This window comes from Camelus bactrianus, chromosome 11 (assembly GCF_048773025.1).
Source record: "Camelus bactrianus isolate YW-2024 breed Bactrian camel chromosome 11, ASM4877302v1, whole genome shotgun sequence".
NCBI lineage: Eukaryota > Metazoa > Chordata > Mammalia > Artiodactyla > Camelidae > Camelus > Camelus bactrianus.
Genome location: NC_133549.1, coordinates 47872111 through 47898609, shown reverse-complemented (window position 1 = coordinate 47898609; position 26499 = coordinate 47872111). Strand labels below are relative to the sequence as shown.

At 35.3% G+C, this 26499-nt stretch overlaps 1 protein-coding gene across 2 annotated transcripts in view; it reads left to right on the top strand.

The window, feature by feature from the left end:
- Nucleotides 1-24116, top strand: part of TNKS2 (tankyrase 2) — a 56918-nt gene extending 32802 nt beyond the window's left edge. Inside the window, exons 14-27 of one of the 2 annotated variants that reach the window (XM_074373963.1) lie at nt 1003-1148; nt 1727-1892; nt 2452-2671; nt 5052-5161; nt 5839-6027; nt 7312-7564; nt 8413-8495; nt 9580-9700; nt 12410-12507; nt 13333-13407; nt 15766-15871; nt 17687-17873; nt 20744-20900; nt 21748-24116. In XM_074373963.1, coding sequence (XP_074230064.1) covers nt 1003-1148; nt 1727-1892; nt 2452-2671; nt 5052-5161; nt 5839-6027; nt 7312-7564; nt 8413-8495; nt 9580-9700; nt 12410-12507; nt 13333-13407; nt 15766-15871; nt 17687-17873; nt 20744-20900; nt 21748-21810 — 1974 coding nt within the window. In that variant the 3' untranslated portion in view covers nt 21811-24116. The remainder of the gene's footprint in view (nt 1-1002; nt 1149-1726; nt 1893-2451; nt 2672-5051; nt 5162-5838; nt 6028-7311; nt 7565-8412; nt 8496-9579; nt 9701-12409; nt 12508-13332; nt 13408-15765; nt 15872-17686; nt 17874-20743; nt 20901-21747) is intronic. The other variant, XM_074373964.1, reaches the window with a different exon arrangement.
- The last annotated feature ends 2383 nt before the right edge of the window (nt 24117-26499 follow it).

Sequence of the window (26499 nt, the reverse complement as noted above, 5' to 3'; positions counted from 1 at the left end):
CAATGGTGAGACCCTGAATGTATATATCCAGCAGGCTCTGGTTGGGAATGCACTAAAGAGTTCTATCAGACCTGTTATTAACCCCCTTGAGGTAAACCTACTGATAGCTGGCTCCTTTGGTTTATTAGGCTTAAGTTATGCCTGCTTGTAGGGTAGGGGAGTAAAAAAAAAAAAAAAGGGGAAAGGGTTTTTAGTAATATTCTTACCTAAAATACTCTTTTGATCTTTTTTTAAGCACCATGATTTATTATCTGTGTTGCTTTCCTTCCCCAAATGTTCATACTTTCCATGTAAAATACTCTTGAGTATTTTGAGTGTTACTCTTACAAGCCTTTCTCAGCTAGACTTCTCACCTGAACCAAAAAAGACAAAAAATTACTTTTCTTAATCCTCCCAAGGATTATATATAACCAATAGCATTCTATTAGTTAATTCATTCCATGTAGTACAATATAATTCTCTAAGTATAATTCCTCAGGCCCCATCCCAAACATAACAAATTAGGAAATCTGGAGGTAGGACCCAGTGCACATGAAAATTTGAGAACCACTGTTCTAGAACAGTACTTTAATGTGCTTACAGATTATGTAGAGATCCTGTCAGAATGCAGATTCTGATTCAGTGGGTAAAAGTCTGAGAATCAGAGTTTTTAACAAGTTCCCAGGTGATGCCAGTGCTCCTATGATCCAGGGTACCTATACATATATTTACCACAAAATGGAAATTACAACTGCTGATAATTGGTACTTAAATGTTACCTTTATGTAAATAGTAGTAACGGTAATAATAAAATGGACCTACGAGCTTTAGCAAAAGAAGATGATTATAGATAAGAGGACCAGAGAGATTCCCAGTAAATGACAAGACGAAGTAAGGAGAATAAATAGCAAAGAGTTTCTGAGAATACTGATAATGATGAGACGTTGGAAATTTCTATTAGATAAATGAAAGCAAGAAGTTAGAATATGTAACATCATGTGTACACTGTGTTCCATCCTACAGAAGTTATGTACTGTTCAGAGTGTCAACTGCAGAGACATTGAAGGACGTCAGTCCACACCGCTCCACTTTGCGGCGGGCTATAACCGGGTGTCTGTGGTGGAATACCTGCTGCAACACGGAGCTGACGTGCATGCTAAAGATAAAGGGCAAGTACCAGCACTCACCGGGGCCTCTCTGTTCCTTCATCTGGCCTTTGCAGGAAAATCTGAAAATATTTTTAAGATAGTTGGTAGCTCTTTTATTTTCAGAGAAGTCTGTTTGCTAACATTGGCTTAAATACAGCTTCTTAATTTCAGTCAAGACTTTATGATTAGCATTTATGTAAAAAGCTGCATAATGCCTTTTTATTATTCTGTAATGACCAAGGAGATTACAGCATTAGTGTGATACTGATTTTTAATGTAAATTTTTTAGTTTGCATTGAGGATACTTGAATTATTCCAGTTTATCTTAAAATTATTTTTCTTTAAAAATGTATATTTCTCAGTTCTAGATATTGAGTATATAGATGTTTGTTACATTCTCTGCAATTTTAAATATTTTTGAAATTTCCTCCCTTCCTCCCCCTCACAAAGTAATTTCATTTCTGCTTTCAGATTTTAGGTTCTGTAACATACAATCAATAAAATCCCATATGCAGTTCAAGAAATTTATCTGCTATATGTAATAATTTAAATTAAAGTGTATCTTTGTGTTGTGTTACTCATTTAACTTTCCATTTCAGAGGCCTTGTACCTTTGCACAATGCATGTTCTTATGGACACTATGAAGTTGCAGAACTTCTTGTTAAGCATGGAGCAGTAGTTAATGTAGCTGACTTATGGAAATTTACACCTTTACATGAAGCAGCAGCAAAAGGAAAATATGAAATTTGTAAACTTCTGCTCCAGGTATATTTAAGTACTTACTGTGGACGGAGTGTATTATACAAAATATGTTTATGATATTTCTAACAACTAATATAAAGTTAAACTAGTAAGGAGGTAGGAAGCAAAGTTGTCTAATTCTGAACCTGGATTTCAGAATAGATGTCATGAACACTATAAGCCAGCTTTATTTAGCGCTGATGAAATTAACAGTACTGGTTTTTCTATACTGGTACCGATATAGATACTTTACAGTAAAAAAACAAGAGTATAGTTACATTTATACTTTACACAACGTTGAAGTTTCGTGAAAACTAAAAATAGCATATGTGAAAGGTAATTTTTAATGAGATACTACCTTATTTTGAAAGTTTAAATTTTTAACTGTATTACTGCATTATAAAAGCCCAATATTTAACTGCTTCTATTTTTTATTGTAAGTTTTTGTATATTAATTAAGCATTAATAACAATCATGTTAATCTTTAAGGTAAAGTCTCTTAGTATCATTAAATGTACTATTTTCTCATTGACCAAGGGCAAACTTAAGCCATTTCCTCGCTTTCTGTTTTTCACATGCCCAGCATGGTGCAGACCCTACAAAGAAAAACAGAGATGGAAATACTCCTTTGGATCTTGTTAAAGATGGGGATACAGATATCCAAGATCTACTTAGGGGAGATGCAGCTTTGTTGGATGCTGCCAAGAAGGGTTGTTTGGCCAGAGTAAAGAAGTTATCTTCTCCAGATAATGTAAATTGTCGTGATACCCAAGGCCGGCATTCAACACCTTTACATTTAGCAGGTAAGTGGATGAAGTGTCTCAGATTTAGGCTGGTGAAATGTAAGATTCATTTTACCTGAATAAAATATTTCCTATAAGTAATCTTGAAAGATTAAAATCAAGTATCTTCTAGTACTTCCATCATACTCTAGTGTATTTGTACAGGGCAACTGTACTTCACGTCCACTTTGGTACCAGCATGTTATATTCACTAAGAACAATTGAAACGGGCTCTGTCAGTCACCATGTGCTTTGGAACCTCTATTCCAGGTCATACTGTGTGAATCATCTTTGATGTGTGTGTTTTGACTACAGAAATTTCAAAAATATGCCTGTTGAGCCATCCTTCCTCGTGGGAAGCTAAAGCTTTCCATTCTTCTGATGATAGCTGTTAAGCACAAGCAGAAAACAATCTTTAAAGTCTTTCAGGAGTTACATAAACCTCTTGCTCAAGTTATTCGTTGTGTTAGTTTGTTAGGCCTGCCTTGATTTACCACAGGCTAAGTGGCTTAAACAACAGAAACGTATTTTCTCACACTTCTGGAGATGTTGGCAGGACTGGTTTCTTCTGAGGCCTCTCTCCTTGGCTTGCAGATGACCACCTTCTCTGTGTCCTCACATGTCCTTTTCTCTGTGTATATCCCTGGTGTGTCTGTGTTCTAATCTTCTCTTATACGGACAACAGTCAGATTCACTTAGGGCTAACCCTAACAACCTCATTTGAACTTAATCACCTCTTTAAAGGCCTTATCTCCAAATACAGTCACTTTCCAAGATACTAGTGGTTAGGGCTCAACATAGGAAATTTGGGGACTACAATTCAGTACGTGGCATTTGTTCTAAGATTCCATTCATGAAAGTGGCACAGTATATCTTTTTCAGCTGTATTAAAGATGCTAGGGAATGGGCCATTAAAACACTGAGCTACAGCTAGTACTTCAGTGGAGCTGCATCATAGGCACATTTGATTCATACAAGTTTATCTGAATACATACGGTTTAAAAAGAGAAAAAAAGAATGCAGGTGTTTCTTGCCACTTTGTGTAATGTGGGAGATGGAAGTGCACAGTCTTCTCTCAGTTCCTTTTGGTCTCACAGTGTGAGCAGCTATGTTCCTAGTTTTTAAGAGATAATTTTAGTGTATGTGGTTTTTACCTTTAAATTATGACCCCATGTAAGTTAGGACCCCACTGTCAGTGGAAAAGAATTACTCCATCTGTGTGTCTTTTAGACACATTTTGAAGTGATAAGCCACAAATGCTAACAAGGTGAGAAAAAGCTCTCCTCCTCCTCCTGGCAGTCAGGAGTTTCTAGTCCCTGTAAGACAAGATGTAGCCTGACCTCTGATTTGAATTGTGCTGTGCATATTTATTTATATAAGCTTTTTGTATTTTAATGATAGCTTATCTAGAACATTTAACATTATTATTTGTCTGTGTTGTACTTGTAAGTGGCAAATATGTTGTATACACAAAATATTTCTCCTCATTTATGTGGTATTACACCTTGAGACCTGGAAGGACTTTTGAATTTGGTGTAGTACTTAGCTTATGTTAGTTTCGTAGTTTTGTTTTTCTTTACTTGACCTTACTAAAGTTTTTTTGCTTTAGATCATTCAGCAAAAGGCTTTTTAAAAAACTACAGTGAAAATGAATGTGAATAAAGTATTTTGAACTATTTTAAAGTTTCAGGTGATACCCGGTTTTACGTTGGCAAAGTTAAGTTCCAGATTTACTTTCAAACTATGGTTGTCAAACGAAATATACTTACTTTACCATGAGCATGTACTAAGATAGCTGAGTTCTCAGGGTGACAGCTGGGGAGTTATGGTACATTTATAAAATGCTAAGTTTTACTTCATGGCTTTAGCAGCAATTGGTTCTGCTGCCAGACTTGTAGAGTTGTGTACCTCTACATTCTCTCTAACAAAAAGCATGTCTTTGTGGCCTTCTGGGGATATGAGGCCCTGAGACCCACACTGGTGTGTTTTCTGCTCTGTCAGCCACTTGTGTTCCTAACTTGGCTTTTATATAGATTGGGTGCCTTTTGCTTGCAGCTTTGAGACCATGTATCTGAGTTCAAGAAACTGTGTATACAACAACCATGAAGGCAGGGACTTTGGTGGGAACATTTTAAAAGGAAAGATTTAAGTAAATCAATCAGTATAACTTTAGAGTCTCTAAAACAAATGGGTATCATTACTGAAAGCTTCCAACCTGAGGCCAGTGGGCAATTTTTTCCCATAAGATAAATCTTTAATAGACTCCTTTGAAGAATTTCAGATTTCTATAAAATCTCTTATTTTTAAAATCATGTCTGTTCTTTATATATAGATATATACATATGTGTAGCTATTTTTTATATGAAAAAGTGAAAGTAATTTTACTTCTTTTCTTAACCAGCTGGTTATAATAATTTAGAAGTTGCAGAGTATCTGCTGCAACATGGAGCTGATGTGAATGCTCAAGACAAAGGAGGACTTATTCCTTTACACAATGCAGCATCTTATGGGGTAAGTTCTTCCATGTTACCTTTAAAAATCTCTGAAATTTTCAAAGTGAGAATCAGTATTGAAATTAAAAGAGAATTTAGTTTGACTTTCTAATTTTACAGAGAAGTAAATTTGAGAACCAAAGAGGTTACTTCGAATTTTCAAATCTAAATCTGTTGTAGCTTGCTGTGTGACATGCAGCACATTTTGTCTTTCCTTGTACATATCTTTTATTTTCTGTGAGATGTTGATGATTTTATTTGTTTGGGGCCCAGAAAACCCGCTGGGATTCATACGAATTGGTAAAGATCAGATGCATTGTTCTTGACTTACAATATCCTTGAGTAGTAACATCAGTACTGACCATCTTCAATTGAGTAATTGAGGACGATTGCTGGTTTATAAATTGATGTTTAGCAGTTATAACACTTAAATAAATGAGAAACTGTTTATCATTTTAGTTTTAGTTCCCTCCTGTGTAGAATTCTTAACTATTATCTAGTTTCTCAAATTATTAAAACATCTACTGTAATTTTTAATCAACCACCCACAAATTGTGATGGTGGGAAGAAACAGTTTTTCATTTCTAGAGTAAATTTAAAACTATGGAAAAATAGGTATATAGCTACTTTCTTTTTAAGAACTAAAGTGTGATGAAGTAATATTTCAGACTGTAACAGGAGTTTTCTCTTTCACAGCACGTAGATGTAGCAGCTTTGCTAATAAAGTATAATGCATGTGTTAATGCTACGGACAAATGGGCTTTCACTCCTTTGCACGAAGCAGCCCAAAAGGGACGGACACAGCTTTGTGCTTTATTGTTGGCCCATGGAGCTGATCCTACTCTTAAAAATCAGGAAGGACAAACACCTTTAGATTTAGTTTCAGTAAGTCATGGGCTCTTTGAAAAATCTCACTGCTTTCTTTACTTTGTAAAATTCACTTGGTATATATAAAATGTCTTCATGGTGAATGTGGCAAAATCTGATTTTTAGCCCAATTTAAATTTAGGACCACTTAGGTAATATAAAAAGTAAATAGAATTATCAATCAGTTATTGTATGCTGAGTGCTTTTAAAAATGGGAAAAAGAAGTATAAGGTATAGCTGCTTACATTATTTGGGAAACAAAACAGGCAAGGCCTTCAGTGAATGCTGTTACAGCACACAGAACAGAAGATGGTACAGGTCCATGGGCCTTATGAACTTACCAAGCTGGGAACATTACCCTCAGGGTGCAGCTGCAAGGTCTTCTGCTGTAGAGATTTTCTTCCCTCCCAACACTGCCTCATCCCCAAAATGTTATTGCTTACCCTACCAAAACTATTCACGGAACAAGTTTGTTCCTCCAGTTTTCCCTGGGAAGTCCTTTTTTCCTTCCTCTCCCAAGGAAACTCCTGTAGGTGTCTCCATTGTGGCCTCCATCTCTCCACCTGTGACACAGGTGCCTCTCTTGCCTCTGCCACTAAGGACGGTGACCCAGAGCAGTGGAGGGAAAGGGAGAAGAGGTTCTTCTTGAGGTGGGAAGGAAAAGGAGTCTGTCCTGCAGACTGCTTTCTACTGAGAGAGATTCCAGTGTTGCAGGTTACATTGAGAAGCTGATTCAGTTCAGCTGCATTGAGAGTTGAATAGAATTTTCTTAGCAGGCTGACAACCCCACCATATTTGTAACATTTCTTCAGGGAAATGTCCTTCCAGTTCCAAACTACCTTAGAAGTGAAATTTTCTAATTTAATCTGCCCATATGTTAGTCCACCAGCTATAATTAAGTGACATTGAAACAGTGCTCTAGAGAACATGCGTGGGCTTTAGAATCAAACAGACTTGCCTTAGAATTCCAGCTCTACCACTTATAATTGTACAGTCTTACAAATTGTGTAACCTCTAAGCTTCAACTACCTGATCTATAAATGGGGAAAAAATAGATCTGGTTGATATGAGAATTAAATGAGGTGATGTACTCAAAGTCCTTGGCATGGTATCAGATACATAAACAGTGCCCAATAAATTATGCTAATACTATTTTAAAATGTTATATACCAACTGTGAGTGTCTGATTCTAGTTCATATCTGCTGGGTTTTTGTCATATTTTTAAACGTGTTCTGTGGAGTTTAGCAGAATTTTAAAACTTGCTTACTGCAGGTTTTCTCTCTCTCTGACTTGTGCCATAGGCAGATGATGTCAGCGCTCTCCTGACAGCAGCCATGCCCCCTTCTGCTCTGCCTTCATGTTATAAACCTCAAGTGCTCAATGGTGTGAGAAGCCCAGGACCCACCACAGATGGTCTGTCTTCAGGTCCATCCAGCCCATCAAGCCTTTCTGCAGCCAGCAGTCTTGACAACTTATCTGCCAGTTTTTCTGAACTGTCCTCAGTTGTTAGTTCAAGTGGAACAGAGGGTGCATCCAGTTTGGAGAAAAAGGAAGGTGAGACATTCAGCCAAAATAACTTAACGTAGCCACATATTTGTTGTTTGGATTGCTAAGGTCTTTTTTTTTTTGACCTTAACTACAACTGTTAGTATCAGATTAGTTAACATACCTTTTATTGTTTTATTTACATTATTATTAGAATTCCTAATGAAAGTTTCTCCAAGTTGAGAGTTCATGAGTGTTCTGCTGCTAACCTACTTTTTAGATATAAATATGCTTTTTGAAAGGTATAGAAGTGCTTTTACTTGAGTAGTTATGCCTTTATTTACCTCTTCCAGTGTATTATTACAGAATTATGAAATACTTTCAACCCTACATCAAAATACCTAATTTTGAATATCACTTTAAAAAAGAAAAAGACACACATACCTACAGTCTATTGAACTGTTCTCTTTACCTTTTACCTGTCAAAATCCATCTCACTCTATGCAACATGTGGACCTTGTTTTCAAAGTTTTTTTATAAAGTAGTTTACATCCTCAAAGGTAGGGAAACTTTTTTTTTTTCAATTAGATATAATTGACAGAATTGTATTAGTTTAAGCTGAATGGGAACTTATTGTAAAGATACAGTTAAAAATAAAATTTAAAAAAAAGATTTCTTTGTAACATGAGAGTGCCCCATTGTTTAACCCTTTCTTCTAATGATGTGGAAATTTTATAGCTTTCTCTTTGCAATTTTTAATGTTATGCTTAATATTATAACCCAAATGGCTATTAATATTTTGCTTCATCTTTACAATCTTCATGCACATAACAGTATCATAAAACTTTGCTATTATAATGTTGATGTACATTATTCTGACATGAAATTTTATATGTTCTGATTTTTTTATTTTCCAGTTCCAGGAGTAGATTTTAGCATAACTCAATTTGTAAGGAATCTTGGGCTTGAACACTTAATGGATATATTTGAGAGAGAACAGGTAAATACATGAATTGTTTTGCTTGGTTTGATATTTTTTAGAACCTCAAGGGAATAAGTGGGACATGCTTGAAATACTCTGAACCATTCAACCTGTTGACAGGTGAGAAGGATTTTTTTTTGAGATTGGAAATCAATCTCTTCTAATTTGGCTTAATCTTGGAATATCCGTTCAGTTTATTAGCACATAAAAATTGATTCTCATATAGTAACAGTAAAATAGCTTTCTTGAATAAGTTTAGCCTATCCAGTTCTTAAAAGTAAGTTATCCTTGAACTCAGCTTGTTCAGTTCTATTGTGTCAATCACAACCCATTCTAAGCCTGACACTTCTCCAGCCATTATGGAGAGGTATACACCAACTATATATCTGAGCTTTTCTAGACCAGTCCGAATTTAAAGTGTTCTGTCAGAATATAGTTACTGATATTTTGAGTTCAGAAAATAAAATTACTCTAGACTTTTACCCCTAAGGAACTTTGGGTCTAGTTACGGAGATATGATAGGAACATGTGAAGAGTTAAGTTTTTGGTATAGACAGTAAAAATTCGAAGAAAGGAAGGGTTACTACAAGGTGGACTATTCAGGGAAAGCTTCATGGAAAACTTGTAAATAAAACAGATTTTTTAAAAATGTCTTCAGTTTCACACAGTGGGAATAATATATTTGAGGACGTAAAAGGGTTAGTTTGAACAATGATGCTGAAATATCAGTCAGCATAGTCCAGAGTCTGTAGGAGCATTACATTAAGACATTGTACCAATAGGTTGAATGCAGAGTGATGGTGGAAAAGATAAAATAGTGTGCCTAAATGTGGTTAATTTGAGGATGCATTTTTGTTTTGCAGTTTAGTTTTTCTTGGGTCCTTATGCTAAATGAAAATAACGGTATTTTTGGTAGTTCGTGACTCAGCTTTGTTTAATTAGCTGCAACTTCTCAGTTTCAGTTTAACAACTGATGTGCTTTTGTTTCTAATCTGTTCAAAATAATTTGCAATAAATGTATAAATCTAATACATTGTGAGAACACCAATATGTGAATGTCTTCCAAACGAGTCTTCTAAACAGTTTCATCCTCTTTTGTAAGATCACTTTGGATGTATTAGTTGAGATGGGGCACAAGGAACTGAAGGAGATTGGAATCAATGCTTATGGACATAGACACAAACTAATTAAAGGAGTTGAGAGACTTATTTCTGGACAACAAGGTATTTCATTTTAAATCATTCCTGTTATTTTAACAGTTTCTATAAAGGCAGCCCTCAACTTACTAAATGATAATTTTAAAATCTGTAAGAGAGAGTCCACTTAATAAGAAGCACACTAACTGGGGATCCATTTATTTATTTGTTTTTGTCTTGTGTGGAAGGTAGTTAGGTTTATTTATTTATTTTTAAATGGAGGTACTGGGGATTAAACCCAGGACGTTGTGCATTCTAAGCACATACTCTGTCACTGAACTATACTCTCCCCACCAAGAGTATTAACTAGGATTTGGGAAACCTGAGATCAGATCTTAAATCTGCTACTGTTAAACTCTGTGAACCTAAGTGAAGTTTCTGGGCCATTCAGAAATCTGGGTGTTGCCTTAAATCTGAAGTTTTTTCTGTTATTTCCATTCTGAAGTTACAGTTCTAAAATTGTGTTGTTCTAAGAGGTCTGGAATTTGGGTATCTCATGTGGTAATATAATGGGTAATGACTAGGTGGTCAGGCCTTCCATAAAATAATATTGTGAATCTCTTTGGTTGTAAATAGTTACATTCTAAACACTTACAGCTAAAATATTGGGAAACAATAATGTTGTAACTGAGGAAACAGTGAAATAAAGTTGAATAATATTTTCATTTGTCCTGAATGTTGATACTTAAGGAAAATACAAATTGCATTTGTTCAGCAGATATTAACACTTCCTGCATATCAGGTCCTTGTTATAAAAGATGAATTGTTTTAGGTTTCAAAACTATTTTTTTAAGTTCATTGTTAAACTGAGGGAATGATGTATCCTGGGGTCAGAAGCATCCTATAATTGAAGACCTGGCCGTACAACTGGGGTTAAAAATAAACCTCCATTAGCAAAAATGAGGGAAGTTTTAGGGAAGAGTGTATGCTAGCCAGGATAGGGTCCATCCCTTGAAGAAAAAAAAGAGAGAGCTTTGTAAATTAGGTGATTGAAGTTAAGGAATGCTTTAAACTAGAACTCTGGAATAGAACTGATTAAAAGTAGATGCTCTTTCTTTGCCTGGTAGGAACCAGGGCAAAATGTTTAACATGGGAGATAGTCTTGGATATTTCTAGTATAGAAGACAAAATTTTATAAGATGAAGAGGAGGGACACCTTATGGCTGCCTGGAATGTTAGTATGAAGTGGAACTAAATTCCTCTGTTGTGGACTGCCATCATGACTACTAGGAAACACTGCAGATCTGGTAGGATAGCAGTTAAGTCTGTGTTGAAAGGCTCAGGAAACAGTGAGGGAGACTGATACACTGCCTCCAAGTGTCAGAGGTACATACCTCCATACCACCTCTGGTCCTCTGGTCATTCTGGTAACATCCAGCTACGATTGGGTAGTAACTTTCATTCCTACATGGAGGAAAAATGTTACAACACGGAATGACTGTGTCTGACCTAGCACATCAGGGTCACTTTCCTCCATAAAGTTACCACATTCCTCATCTTTGTTTGAAGCCAATATTCTATACCTATATTGTACTCAGTTTGTAAGCTGGAACCAGTGGCAAGCTTCTGAGAGTCTCTCATCTAGCTGACTTAACAGCCTTAGCTGTCATTCTGTGTATCAAGTCAGTAGGTTACTTGTCCTGATCTTTCAGCACTGATGTCTTCTTGGGGCTGCCCAAAGATGCCTTAGTCAAACATTTGTCACAGTCTTTATTCTGTAAAATATTCTCTTTTGTATGGTCTCCATACTTCCTATAGACTTTGTAATTCAGCCATACCTAAAAGGTTTTATGAGAGTTTGGCATATTGGTGGTAGTCGTATTATTCAGACCAGAGCAGTGCTCTTAATCTCCATAGGCAAAACACCATGCATTTACCCAGTAGTAAAGGACTTGAGCCCTACCTGGGAAAACGGTGGCACTTTGGAGATCTTACAGAGATTAAAGGAGAGTTGTGTTACAGACAGAACAAAGAAATTAGAAAATTCTGTATAAGATTTCATTTTAAAAGCTTTTATGAGAGTAAAGATACAAAAATATGTATGATTTCCGTGACTGTTGACATTCAGAAAATATGACAAATTTATTGCTAAATTAAAAACTCTATTAATGGGTTATAATAAGCATTCCATAGTTAGTAAACTTTATGCCTTCTCATTCTAGGATGATTTAAAATTACCTGAGACCATGGAGGTTTCTGTCATGATTCTTCCTCATTTTTACAAAAAATAAAGGAACTAAATGCTTGAAAGGGCGGCCTAGTTAGTAAAGGAAATAATTTGAAGAAGAAAACATTGACAAATAAAAGATAAAGACCAGGAAGACTTTGTGAACTATTCTCACAAAAACCTTAGGACTTCTAAGGTCAAAAATTAGTAATCTAAATACAGTGTGGTATTCTTATTTGCATCCTGGAAAAGAAAAAGGACGTTAATGGGGGAAACTGGTGAAATCCAAATAAAGTCTATAATTAATTTTGACAGGTGTACTATGGGTGTATAAAATGGGAACATTAAAGGAACATTAATGTTCCTGATGGTAACATTAGGAAGTTGAGTGAAGGGTACACAGGAACCCTCTGTGCTCTCAGCCTTCCTGTAAATATAAATTATTCCAAAATAAAACGTTTTTTTAAATGGTAGTAAGCATCCAATAAATCAGGTGTTTATTTTGGGCTAATGTCAATTGGTTTTTTGGGCAAAAAAAAATTTATTTACCTTCAAATTTCATTTGATAGGTCTTAACCCATACTTAACTTTGAACACCTCTGGAAGTGGAACTATTCTCATAGATCTGTCTCCAGATGATAAAGAATTTCAGTCTGTGGAGGAAGAGGTATGTTCATATACCTTAAATAAATGTTGGTTCAATAACTAAATTTCCAGAAAGTTTCCAGATCTACTAGAACATGTAGCAGTTTTTAATTGTTCCTAACTCTTTACCACCTGGAAAACTTCTGAAATTAGCATTTAAGGTACACTATCTTTGTAAACTTTAATTCTAATAATTTGGTTCAGCACTACAATTAATATTAACACAAAATTCTGTTGGAGAGAAGATGGCTAATATTCTCCTCCTTCATGAAGGCAATAGCAAAGCCCAGTATCTTAGATAAAACCCAGAATATGTGGTGCTGCTTATCTAGGAAATTTTTTTCTAGCTTTCTTTTCACGAAACTCTTGGATTCACTAAAATCTTTGAATAATGCCTTATACTCTGAAGAACACTATACCCTATGTTTGTGAGTTGAGCACAGAGATATAAAGTTGAGTGAGATTTAGTTCTAAAGCTCAAGAAACTCCAACTCTCAATGAAATACAAATTGTGCTTTATTAGAACAAAACAAATGGGAACAAATCTTTAGGGTTTTTTTTAGTATGTCAAGCTTCGTATGTTTAGCTCACCCATGCATCTGTTTGTTTCTTTTTTTTCCTTTAGTTTGCATTATATAATTTTCACCTATATATATTTTCAGATTGTACTAGCTAATAGCTATCTTTAGAAAATAGTACTTGTGAACTTACAGAACTCATTCCTTAAACAGCAGAAATATTAGAAACCCATTTTGTATTCTCAAAAATAGAATCATATGCATCAAGAACCATAATCAGAAAAGATATAAAAGCTAATGTACATATATTTGAAATATTTTCTCATCAGATGCAAAGTACAGTCCGAGAGCATAGAGACGGAGGTCATGCAGGTGGAATCTTCAACAGATACAATATTCTCAAGGTAATAAGTTGGTGAAAATAAAGTTTGCTGAGAACATAGTTTTCAAAGCCTAAAGCCATGATTATATTCTTTCATAAGAATATAATGATCTGCCCATCCCAATAAGTCTTTCATGTGGCCCCAGGAGATATCTTGGGAAAGAATATGTCTTTGGAAGGTTAAGATCCTCAGATCCCTGTACTGCTTTCATAACCACTAATTTATCTTCTGTTGAGCATATTTAAGTTTAAGGATTATGCTTTATCTTGGGGTAAAGAAAAATCCTGTAGGTTTAGGGTTTTAAATATATATACACTATTATTAATATATAAACTGCTATTGTAACCAAGTTGAATTTTTTTGTGGCTCATGGGAGGACTTCTGTCTTTATAGTTACACCGTAACTATTTATGGTTTGCTTGTTTTTTTAATTTTTCCTAATTGTGGTTACTCCAGGTGTCTGTGATTCCCCATACATACCATTTTTTGTAATTTTATTGCTCCCTCTATACCTTCTATCTTTCCAAAAGCAGTCTTTAAAAATGTTTTAAAGGAAGTCCTGTCTCTTATTGGTGTGTATCAGTTACTCTTCTCAGGACTTTTTCCAACTTTGCTTGTTTTTCTGAGCTATATAGCAAACAAAACTGCATATTCTACTTGAGATGTATAATGATTTTGTATTAACTACATTGATAAACTCTTAATAATTGTAAATATAAGACTTACAGTTAGAATTAAAATGTGGCAAATACCTTTCTAATACCTAAATTTTAAACTCAAAAGTTAACAATGTCAAATCTTTCAGCCATGTTGTATTACTCTTTCACAATAATATACTGTTATGAGTATAATAATAGATGTCATATTTTAGAGTTGTTGAATTCTAAATCTGTTTGTCAAGATTGCTATGTTCATACTATTAGAAATAAGATTTACTTTGTTTTGTTTTGTTTGGTGGAGAAGGGGGAGGTAATTAGGTTTATGTATTTATATTTATTTGTGTATAGAGGAGGTACTAGGGATTGAACCCAGGACCTCAGTGCATGCTAAGCATGTGCTTTGCTGCTTGAGCTATGTACCCTCCCCCCAGAAATAAGAGGCAAAACAAGCACACATTATTCAGGTGTAGGGTCATTCTTCTGGGAGTTGTATTTTATTAGGTCATATCATAGTATGACATAAGATGACATCTTGAGATTTCTATTCATGGACATATATGTAATAATTTTTAATAAGATAAATAATTATGCCTACTACAGGCAAATTTCAGTCAAGCAACTTTGTAGGCAGTAACAAACAATGTGTAGAGGTTTGTTAAGGGTGAGGGCAGGAGAGAGGAAATGTATTTGATTTCCAAAGTATTGAATTTGGGAAAGATAATGCTGTTTTCTTCCTCTATAAAATGTTTTAATGCAGTATTTAATGAAAATTTTTTCAATGATAAAACTTTTTTTTTTTTAACACTCATGAGAGCTCTTTATGCCAGTTATGTTCCTTGGTTGTGTCTGTGGTGGTATTCTGAGTTAATTTGAACCAAGACTAAAACCACCAGCTCCCAGATGTGTTGTAGGACCCGGAGGGGGCTGAAGCACTTTACATACAGCTAAGAAACAACAGTAGGATTGTGAGTGTTGATCCTGGAAATACTCCTAATGAAACCAAATCCATCTTTAACTCTCCTCCAGACAAAAATCTTAGTAACGGAAGAATAGGAAAGGGTCGAGGAAGTTAGTAGTAGGTGGGTATGGTGGGGGTGAGGGGGTGGCTGTTTCAGATATTTTTAATTAAAAACAGATAACGATGGTACTTTGAGCCAGATAAAGCAGAAGGGTGGGAAAGATACCATTGTCTGTCTTATACTTCTCTACAGAACTCAGCATGTCTGATTTGGAGATGTTTTAGTAATAATTCTAAAACAATGAGAAGTGTTTTAATCAATTAACAGTACTCTTAGATAAGCAATAACATCCTACTCTGTCAGTACTCTTAGAGCACAGGGAACTATATTCAGTAACATGTAATAACCTAAAATGAAAAAGAGTATATATGTATAACTGAATCACTATACTCTACACTAGAAACTAACACAACATGTAAATCAACTGTACTTCAATTAAAAACAAAACAGTACTCTTGACCTTTATATATAGCCATATGTAGCTTTCTTCCCCTTTGTAGCTTTTTATTTCCAAAATGTAATTATATTTTCATCTTTATGGTTAGGACTCAGTTTTTTAGTTGACCAAAAATAACATATAATTTATATTTCAGAGAAACGTTTTGCCTCTCTTCTGGCCATATGTGTAGCCCATTTTTGGTGAAGATTAACAAATAGCTAAGTAATTATGACCTAAAGATTTTATTTTTCTGGTTTCTTAGATTCAGAAAGTTTGTAACAAGAAACTGTGGGAAAGATATACTCACAGGAGAAAAGAAGTTTCTGAAGAAAACCACAACCACGCAAATGAAAGAATGCTATTTCATGGTAAGATTACTCTCTCCCTCCCCTACCACCATCCTCTTCCACATTCGAGTTTTTGGTCAGGTATGAGATAATGATGTATTTGTATGTTCCTCATGTCATTTTAAAAAAATAAACATTATTTCTGTAAATTTTGACATTTACATTTATATTTTCAACCTCTTTTCAACAGGGGGGAAGTAATTTAGGTTTACTTATTTATTTTTAATGGAGGTACTGTGAATTGAACCCAGGACCTTACACATGCTGGGCATGCACTCTGCCACTGAGCTGTACCCTCCCCCCCCAACCACTTTTGAAATTGCATATTTTACAATGGACAGTTTGTAAGTAGAATTATCTTAATGGGAAGAGTATAGAAATGAGAATATTGACTATTAATATTATCCCTTATAAAATAGATTTTATTATGATCATTCTGAAAAATGGTGTTTTATTTTTAACTGGTTGATTGAATTAAAATTAAAAATAAGATCTGAAATTCACCTCAGAAGAATATATACATTCTATTCTGACTTTGATTCTAAATGTCAAGGCTACATTTAACTTCAGTTAAAAGCCACTGTCATTGAATCTGTGGAGTTTTCTGAGAACTTTTGTTGAACTGAGAGCACCATTACTTGTCATTCTTGAAATTTCCTGTTTATGTTGCAGCTTGGCAGGGTTGATTGATCTTTAAAGTTTATAGCAAAAATGAGTGTAGATATTAATAGTGTTTATCAAGTCTTCAAGCACATTATAGCTTCAGCCTGTTTCTTTATTTGGCTTAGACTACAGAAAATTTTTAGAGACTGGTAAAGTTCTATAAGACACAGCATTTAAATTTCACAGTCCCCTGGAAGAATGGCTATAACAGACTGAATTGGTATGTAATATCTAAATGGTACTTCTTCCAAAATCCTAAAATCATCATGATACTCTCTTGGCACAGAGCATATTTATGTATTGACTTGATGGTTGTAATGAATGATTTTTTTCTAGTTTAAAATAGAAATGGACTTGGTTTTTCCAAATTAATTCGAATAAGTTATTCTGTTCTTCAGTATTTCTGTAAAGTGGAATTCAGTGTATTTTCCTGTCCCTTTATGAACAGGGACACTGACTGATCTTGATGAATCAGTTAGCTGTGTTATATTTGCTTTTCCCAGTCCCCACTCTCACCCCATTCCCTGGCCTGGTTCCTGTGCTCAGTACCTCTTCCTCTTTGGCTAAGCTCCTTGTTGGCACACATGTGAGGAAGGAGGAGAAAGAAGTTAATATGTAAGAAATGAAAGGACACACTACATTTACAGACGGAATCTGGTATTAGCAAGTGATAAAAGGCAGAGAAGTGGACGGATAGGAGAGAAGAGGTATAAAGAAAAGAATGAACATGGAAGTCACTTGGCCACTTTTGACATCTAGAGAAAGCACATAGATGTGGGTGTCACTGCGTGGCCTAATTGCATTCAGCTTTGCCATACGAGGTGAATTATAAGACTCTTGGTTCTGGGTTTGTATGAATTTGGAACCTGGAATTTGATAAAGCTAGCATTGATATTTTAGGTGTTCTGTTCATTTTTCTAGTTGAATCTGTATGTGTCCTTATTTTGTCATCTGCACCACCACCCTATTAGAAAATTCATTGATTCTAGGAACTCTTCTAAAATAACTAATTTATTCTCAAGTAGTGAGCCAGCTGACAGTTAACTTGTTATATCCTTCTGTTTTGATTCTGCTTTATTGTGGTTGTGGTATGTGTATGTTGAATAATTTCACTTTAAGAGACTTTAATCTTTGTTGTTTTTCTTCTAAGATAAAATTTTATATGTATTTTAGGGTCTCCCTTTGTGAATGCAATTATCCACAAAGGCTTTGATGAAAGGCATGCCTACATAGGTGGCATGTTTGGAGCCGGGATCTATTTTGCTGAAAACTCTTCCAAAAGCAATCAGTATGTATATGGAATTGGAGGAGGCACTGGGTGTCCAGTTCACAAAGACAGGTCTTGTTACATTTGCCACAGGTAAGAAATCACTTATTCTCATTTACTTTTATAAGAATCAGATAAGAACTGGCTTTATACTTGATGTTTTCAGGGCAAGGCATTATCTCGGACAACTTTAGGAATCCAAGCTAAGCATGTTTCATGTTGCTTTTGGCCCTCTCACCACTTATAATAATTTAAGCTAATATTTATTTAATGATCTGTATGGGCCAAGCACAGTTCTAAGCACTCGATCTATTCAACTCATTTAATCATTAGAACACATGGTGCTTTAAAGAATATGGAATAGAACATATCAGTGAGCATGAAAGAGATTTTATTGTGGCTCTTGAATATTATAGGACTCTGGCCTCTGAACGTCTAATATTCAGATACTAACATGGTATTACTTGCTACACCTAATCATTTCATGGCAATGCACGAGGGAGTCTCTCTCCCACCATGGTATGATCTTAATCCTCAGTTTGTCATATCATTACTTGAAAAGTTACAATAAAATACATCAGTCCCTTCAGAAGGCACTGTATTATCAAAGAACTACTTTATACTTTTTTCCCCTACTTTTAGTTACCCTGGTCTAACTCGGTTGTTAAAATCATTCAGATAACTTGGCCCTAATTGATAAAATGCTCATAAGTAAATAAATTACCTTTTGCCATTGGAAAAATCAAGCAAGATCAATTACTGAGATTTATTTTGTAGTTAGGGCACTACTTATACAGACCTAGAACAGTAGCTGTCTAACATTAGCAAGCTCACAATCACCTGTAGAGCTTGTTAAAACAAATTCCTAGGCCATGCCCTGTGAGTTGTTGACTTGGTAGGTCTGGGCTGGGGCCCTAGAACTTGAATTTCTACTGAGCTCCCAGGTCCTGCTGAAGCTTCTAATCACTTACCTAGAAGCCCTAGGGCAGTAGTTCTCAGATTGGGCAGCACATTGGAATTACCTGGGAAGCTTTAAAAACTACTCATGCCTGTGTCCCACCCTCAGAGATACTCATTTAATTGGTCTGGGGTGTGATGTGGGCACTGGGATTTTTAAAAGCTTCCCAGCTGATTTTGAAAGGTTGCCAAGGTGAAGGACTGTAGTCCTGAAGGGAAACAGACTGTTTATATTTTGTGCTTATTGTTTTCCCCCTTAATTTAGACTCAAATAGGTGTCTATAAAGTCAGCCTTGCTAGGAGTGACCTCCTGCCCACTTCTATTTTAGATCATAAGTTGGGCTGGTTAGGGGGCTTGTAAATTTTTAAGATTCTGTAAATTGAACACTGCTATTTTTACTTGTCATTTATTCTTTGGAGGTTAAATTGTTCTGATTATTAGTAGTAAGTAGTGTTCTAGTACCTCTTCGCACTGTCATTGGAACATAATGCTTGGTTGTCTGGAAATAAGTTTTATTAACTTAAGATTTCTCTATGCTGGATTATCATGGGACTGATTGTGACTATAATGGAGAGTCTATTAGCCATGCAAAGAAGGTTTCTGGAAGACATATTTAGAATAAAAATTATATAGCCTGTCTTTGGACAAAAGGACATGAGAAAATTTTCCAATGTGAAAATTTGAGTTTGAGGCCAATAAAGAAGTGTCTTTAATAATCTGGACCATCATAGTTAGAGCTCTTTGGAATGTGTGTTATACGTACAAAGTTATCACAAATTAAATTCCCAGAGTATTCAGGAACCAAGTTCTTAAATGGGAAAGATGTCTTATGAGAGACAAATGCTTTCATCAGCAAATAAAATCTGATAAATCAATCTTTCCCAACTGACAAAGTCTCTGCTAACAACTCAACATAGCCTCTGGAATCAAAGGTAAAAGATCACTCAATCATGATGATGCAAGATGAAGTACAGATGAGCAGTCCATATGAAAAACATCTGTAAACCGCTGCAGAATCATCAGTCCACCAGATCTCCTGTTACCTATAGAAACAATCAAGTAATTTTTGTAAAAAGTTCATTGGCCAATCATAAGCCTGTGGGGAATGGGGGAGTAATACTTAAACCTCTGGTGAGGGAAGACCTATTTGAAGAAGTAACCTTTTAGCTGAAACCTGAAAAATGAATGTTAATTGGTTGAAGAGTGGTAGAATACATACCATTCCAGATGGTAGAGGAAATAGTATGTATGGTGGCTATGGGGTAAGAAGGTTTGGCCTGTGAGAAGGAAAAAACTAATATGCCTGGGCATAATGAACACAAAGTACAATTCAGGGATTTGGAGCCATTGTAAGGAATTTGGATTTTCTTCTAGGCACAGTGAGCAGCCTCTGAAAGGTTTTAAACAGAAAAGTAATGTGATCTGATTTATGGTTTTTGAGTTTTGTTGTTTTTCCCTTAATCGCTGGTTGCTTGGATGGAAAATAGTTTAACAGGAGTTAGAATAGAAACAGAAAGACTAGTTTAAAAGCCATTGTTATAGTCCAGGTGAAAATTTTGGTGATGTGGACTTAATGGTGACAGTAGAATTAGGAGAATGGATTTCAGACATATTTTGACAGTGGAATTAACAGGACTTACTTGGATAAATGTCCATCTTTGTAAGGCACTTCATGGAAGCCCCTTAAACTTCCTCCTCCCTCCTACTTGGACTGTGATTTGTGCTTTTGCTGGGATACAAACAGGAAGGCAGAGCCTGCATCTCTGTGAGATTATTACATCTCTGTAAGATATTGTTTTATAGTTAAAATAGGGATTAATTAAAGTGACAAATTCTTTCATTAGTGAGAGTAGTAGAAGACATTCTTACAAAGTTTTTTTAAGGGTGAAATGATAAAAAACAATTATAAGCATTTATGTAAAAATGCATTTAAAAATCTTATACATTGTATGTACATGAAGAAGATTGTCATGTACTGCTTTGTCTTCCTTTTTACATGTTACAGGCAGCTGCTCTTTTGCCGGGTAACCTTAGGAAAGTCTTTCCTGCAGTTCAGTGCAATGAAAATGGCACATTCTCCTCCAGGACATCACTCAGTCACTGGTAGACCCAGTGTAAATGGCCTAGCATTAGCGGAATATGTTATCTACAGAGGAGAACAGGTAATTCAGTTTTATTTGTTCATCTTCAAAAATGCTTTAGAGCCATACTTTAACCTCTTACTAATCTTTTAAACTGACAATGCATATTACCTTAAAAACTGGATTTGTTTTTACCTTTTATTTGGAAATTATTTCAGACTTACAGAAAAGTTGCAAAAATTGTGAAGAGAATTCCCTTATACACTTTACCCATGTCTTGCAAATGTTAACATTTAAGCATTCTCTCTCTTAGTCTCTTTTATCATTCTCTCCCCCCCTGTGCATATGTATATGTGTACACATATTTTTTATTCTGAACTGCTTGGAAGTAAGTTATAGGCATGTTTCTCTACCTTTAAATACGTCAATGTGTATTTCTTAAAAATAAGGGCATTCTCTTAAAATTGTCAAAATCAGGAAAATACTGTTAATATAATATTATATCTAACCTACAGACTTTATTGAGATTTTCAGTTATACTGGATCTTTTTTTTTTTTTAGCTTCTGTAAAGTATAATTAATCAGAATCCTATATAACTTAATAGTTAACCTCTCTGTAGCAAAGAAATATGTAATTCCCTCCTGCTGTTAGTGACAGATCCAGTCAGAAGCATCTCTAGAGCAGTTTCTGAACTGGGGATATGTATCAGACTCAGCTCAGTTACTAAAAACAGACAAACACGTGCTTAGTACTCATCCTTGACCTGCTGTTCAGAATCTAACGGATTGGAGTCAAGGTAAGGTTTGCAGAAAATGCCCTTTGACAATACTGAGCCACAGCACTAATTTAGAAGATTAGGAATCCTTATAAGAGATCTCCTTTCAAAAAATTTGTTTACCAGTATTTGAATTAATCTTTCTCTTCCAGGCTTATCCTGAATATTTAATTACTTACCAGATTGTAAGACCTGAAGGTATGGTTGATGGATAAATAGTTGTTTTAGGAAACTAACACCACCGAACCTAAAATCATCTAAGCAGCTGGTGGCCTCGTAAGTTTTACTCCTGAGAAAAATCATCTGGTCCACAAGCTTGTGGCAAAAGGATAAAAAAATGTGAAAGAGTTTTAACATTCTGACTTGATAAAGCTTTAATAATGTACAGTGTTTTCTAAATATTTCCTGTTTTTCAGCACTTTAACAGATACCATTCCAGGTTAAACTGGGTTTGTCTGTACTAAATTATAAACAGAGTTAACTTGAATCTTTTATACATTATGCATTGATTCTAACAGAAACTGTAATTCCCCTCAACAGAACTCATTTTACTAATATAGTACTGTGTTCTTTAAAACACAGCATTTACACTGAATACAGTTTCATTTGTAAAACTGTAAATAAGAGCTTTTGTACTAGCCCAATATTTATTTACATTGCTTTGTAATATAAATCTACTGTTTTAGAACTGCAGCGGTTTACAGATGTTTTTCATATGGACTGCTCATCTGTACTTCATCTTGCATCATCATGATTGAGTGATCTTTTACCTTTGATTCCAGAGGCTATGTTGAGTTGTTAGCAGAGACTTTGTCAGTTGGGAAAGATTGATTTATCAGATTTTATTTGCTGATGAAAGCATTTGTCTCTCATAAGACATCTTTCCCATTTAAGAACTTGGTTCCTGAATACTCTGGGAATTTAATTTGTGATAACTTTGTACGTATAACACACATTCCAAAGAGCTCTAACTATGATGGTCCGGATTATTAAAGACACTTCTTTATTGGCCTCAAACTCAAATTTTCACATTGGAAAATTTTCTCATGTCCTTTTGTGAAAATTAGAGCAAGTACTTCTATTTTTTAGAGAGGCTAACTTCTGCCACTGAACAATTATAATGTTCTTTTCATGAAATTTAAATAGGAAGTTGAATTTCAGAGATGGAAAGGGTAATCTTGAAATTTTTCCAGTATGTTCTAATTACCTGAAATCTAAAGGGGAAAAAAAAGTAGCAAATGGGAGTGGGTAGTTTTTTCTCCTAAGTATTTTCTCCCTGTTCTTTTCCTCTGGTCTTACTGTTATACTGGCAGCCAGTGTATACACCATAGATAAGCTCAGCCCACAACCGTGAGATGCAGGTGTCCCAGTTCTCTCCTGACCTCCTGAATGGGCAGGTGCAGTGAGATGGGTGCTTCTGCTCCTGGGTTGCCTCATCATAATGTTACTCCCAATTGGAAATACACTTTGTTTATGTACCACCTGGTGACCGGCCTTGTTTGGCAGCTGTTGGAGGGGAATGCTATCCCATAAAATGCCATTCCTATTTTTTAGCATAAAGCTATCTTTTCTATGAAGTATGCTAAAGCATCTTGGTACAGAGACATGAGTTGCAGCTTGGCAGTCTATTTATTGACTCTGGTTCCTTCAGAAGGCTGGCCAAGATTGTTATTACCCTCTTAAGTCTTTGTTAATGAGGATGTTCCCTTTCACTCTCTGTACCAGTTCAGGTTTGTTTTACATTTTATTTGGTCTCTAAATTAACTGGGCCTTTGCAGTAACTTGTACATAAAGTGCTAGAAAATCATGTTTCTTGTCTTGAGTAAGAGTTAATCACAGCAAATGCATATCTGCAGTTGTTTCTATGATATAAATTGTGATCATTATTTAAGAGGTCAATTCCTGACCATGAAGTGCTTTTATATAGCTCTCTAATAATTGCAAATGTGATCCTAAAGTCATTTCTTGGAACATAAATGGAGTATGCCAAATTTTATATAATTTTTCAGGTTCTGGAAGCTTCCAGATTTTTTAATTAGAAGATAATGAAATGAATTAATGGAGTTTATATTTGCATACCTTATCTCTCAACATTTAGCCCATATTTCTCACCCTATGAGTGAATCTGGAATTGCTTGTCATGTAAAATCGTCATGGTCTATGAGTTTACAATATTGCAGCCTGTGTTGTTTCATCTAATCCATTGCTTAATTAGTGTGTTGTTTTTCTATGAATGATTATATTGTGGGTAATACGTTAGCATGACAATATTTCGGATAGCTTTTTGTTTGTTAGGAGCTTGGGGGGGGTTGGGGGGCTGGGGATTTCTTTGAAGTTTTTGCATGAAATATCTTGCTTTATAATGATGGAATTGCTTTTTCTTTTGTCTTGTAATTTTTTTTGAAGAGATTTAACTTTTTGTGTGAGTAGTACTATTATATCCATCTTGAGTGTCTTACTTGTACTGTATCACATTCCATACCCTACCCTCATTTACTTCTTAATAAACTGTTCACTTGTTTTTCTGGGTAGCATGGTAATTACTGGAATAATATAAATGTGTTGAATGGTCCTTGAGAAAATGGATTAAGATTACAATAAACCACAGTTGTAGGAAAACAATGTAGTTCTGAGTCTAATAGTGATAGAGACTGCAGTTTAAAATTCGAAATACTGAATGTCATTGACCATACCTACTCGGATGCTTTAAGGTAAAAGTAGCTATAAGATGCTTTTAGGTATTTTGTCCATCCAACACAAGTTTTGGCAAACCTTAAAGCTCATTCCTGGGAAATCTATCTTTTTAACTTATAAAGAAGAATATATTTTTTGTCTTTTGTGTCATATAGGAAGTCTCTTTAGAAGTTTACAAATCTTAAATTTAGTGGTATTAATACTCTTAAAAGAAAATACAATAAGGTATGTATTTTAGATTTCTTTTTTTTTTTTTTTTTTTTTTTTTTGTCTTGTCATGGGGGGAGGTAATTGGGTCCATCTATTTATTTATTAATTTTGGTGGAGGTACCGGGGATTGAACCTGGGTCTACTACTGAGCTATACCCTCCCCCCTTTAGATTTCAATATGCTAAGTGTCTATGATCAGTTCCCTGCTTTCCATAAGAGGAGAATATTGGTGCAAATAACCCGTAAGTCATTTGACTTTGAAATAGTTTTCAGCAGCTTTATCTTACTGCTTCAGTTGGGATAACATTAGAGTGTTCACTTGCTAGTTCCTAAGCATGCATGCCATTGTATGATGTGATCCAGTTATTTGCAGGGTGATGAGGAAAGAACACTTGCAAATAAATGTGCCTAAGTTTTTGTGATTAGTATTCCTGATTGGCCCTTTACCTACTGCCCTATCCTGTTAGAGAACTAGAGTAACAGAGGAAGCAAGTAGTAGTATACATCCTTCACAGGGAGAACTGTCAGCTTTTTATGAAGTTAGACTGTAATGTGGCCTTTTCACCATCTCCTGAATCTCCACCCACCTCCTCCTTTTCATGCTTACCAGCTGAGGAAGACTGTGACCTAAAATACTTAAATTTTGCCCTCTTAGAAGGTTCTTGCTCTCCACATACAGGCCACCATTATTAGAGGTGTCTTCTCCACTTTGTTAATCCACTCACACTTGTCATCACCATCACACAAATCTGCCCCCAGATGGTCTGCCAGTAATACGCTCTAGACCAGTGCTACACAAAAGTGGCCTGCAGGTGGGGTTGGTCTACAAACTGTTACCAGCCCATGGAGAGATGAAAACAAAAATTGAGAGGGAACTTTTATAGCAGTTTGACATCAAAGCAAAGTTTTTAATTTCTTTAAAATATTGGTCTGCAACAAATTGGAAATAAAGAAGAAATTTTTTTAAAATTAGTGCCTCACAGATAATTTGGAAAGGTAGAAGAAAACCATGTGTTTGTTTACCACTAGACCCGTCAGTTAGCACATACTGACACATAATAATTTGCTCAGTAAATTTTTGTGGAGTGAATAGTGATTAAGTGATTGGGCTCTAGGGTCAGATGGATCTGGATTTGAATTTTACCCTACCCCTCAGCAACTTTACAACCTTGAACAAATTACATAACCTTTATAAGCCTTATAGTACTTATTTCATAGGGTTGTTGAGCTAAATGATTTTCTGTATGTGCCACTAAGTGCTATATTTGCCAGAAACTGCTTATTGTAACTATATTATTATTTCTCTGAATCCCCAGGACCAGGGATTGGGTTTTCTTGCTTGTTATGGAGATAACAGAACATAGAATTTTAAAGCAGCAAAATTTATTAGCCGCTGATCCCTTTGTTCAGATGAAATCTTAAGAAGCTCAAAATGTGAAGTATATAAGTCCCTAGGTGCCTGAGGATCTGTTTGGGAATGACTGAGAAAGCACACAGACATTACAGCAGCCTGGTTGGGGGAGGAAGACATACCCACAACCCAAGCTGCATCATTTCCATGGGACAGAAGAAACAAGCACCTCTCAAATGGGCTCGTGATCAAAAGTCCAAAGCAATCCATTGTAAGCGCAAGTCAGCAGACACAACCTTAGAGGACTGCCCCCCTGCTACAAATTTAATGTAGAATAACTATGGAATAAGAATGTTTAAAATGATTGTGGGAGAGGAAAACATAAAAACCATTAGAAAAGATGACAGTGTGAAAAAGGCAAAGTAGATCTGAAAAGCTAAGTGTTTTGGAACTAAAAAATGTATAATTAATGAAATTTAGAGGTCAGTGGACAGATTAAACCACAGATTTGGCATATTTGAAGAGAGACTTGATGAACTAAAAGATTAATTAGAAAAATACCCAGATTATAACAGGAAGGAATGGAAAACAGGAAAGGGCTAAGAGACATGGAGAATAGAAGGAAAAGATCCAACGCAGAGAATAGGGG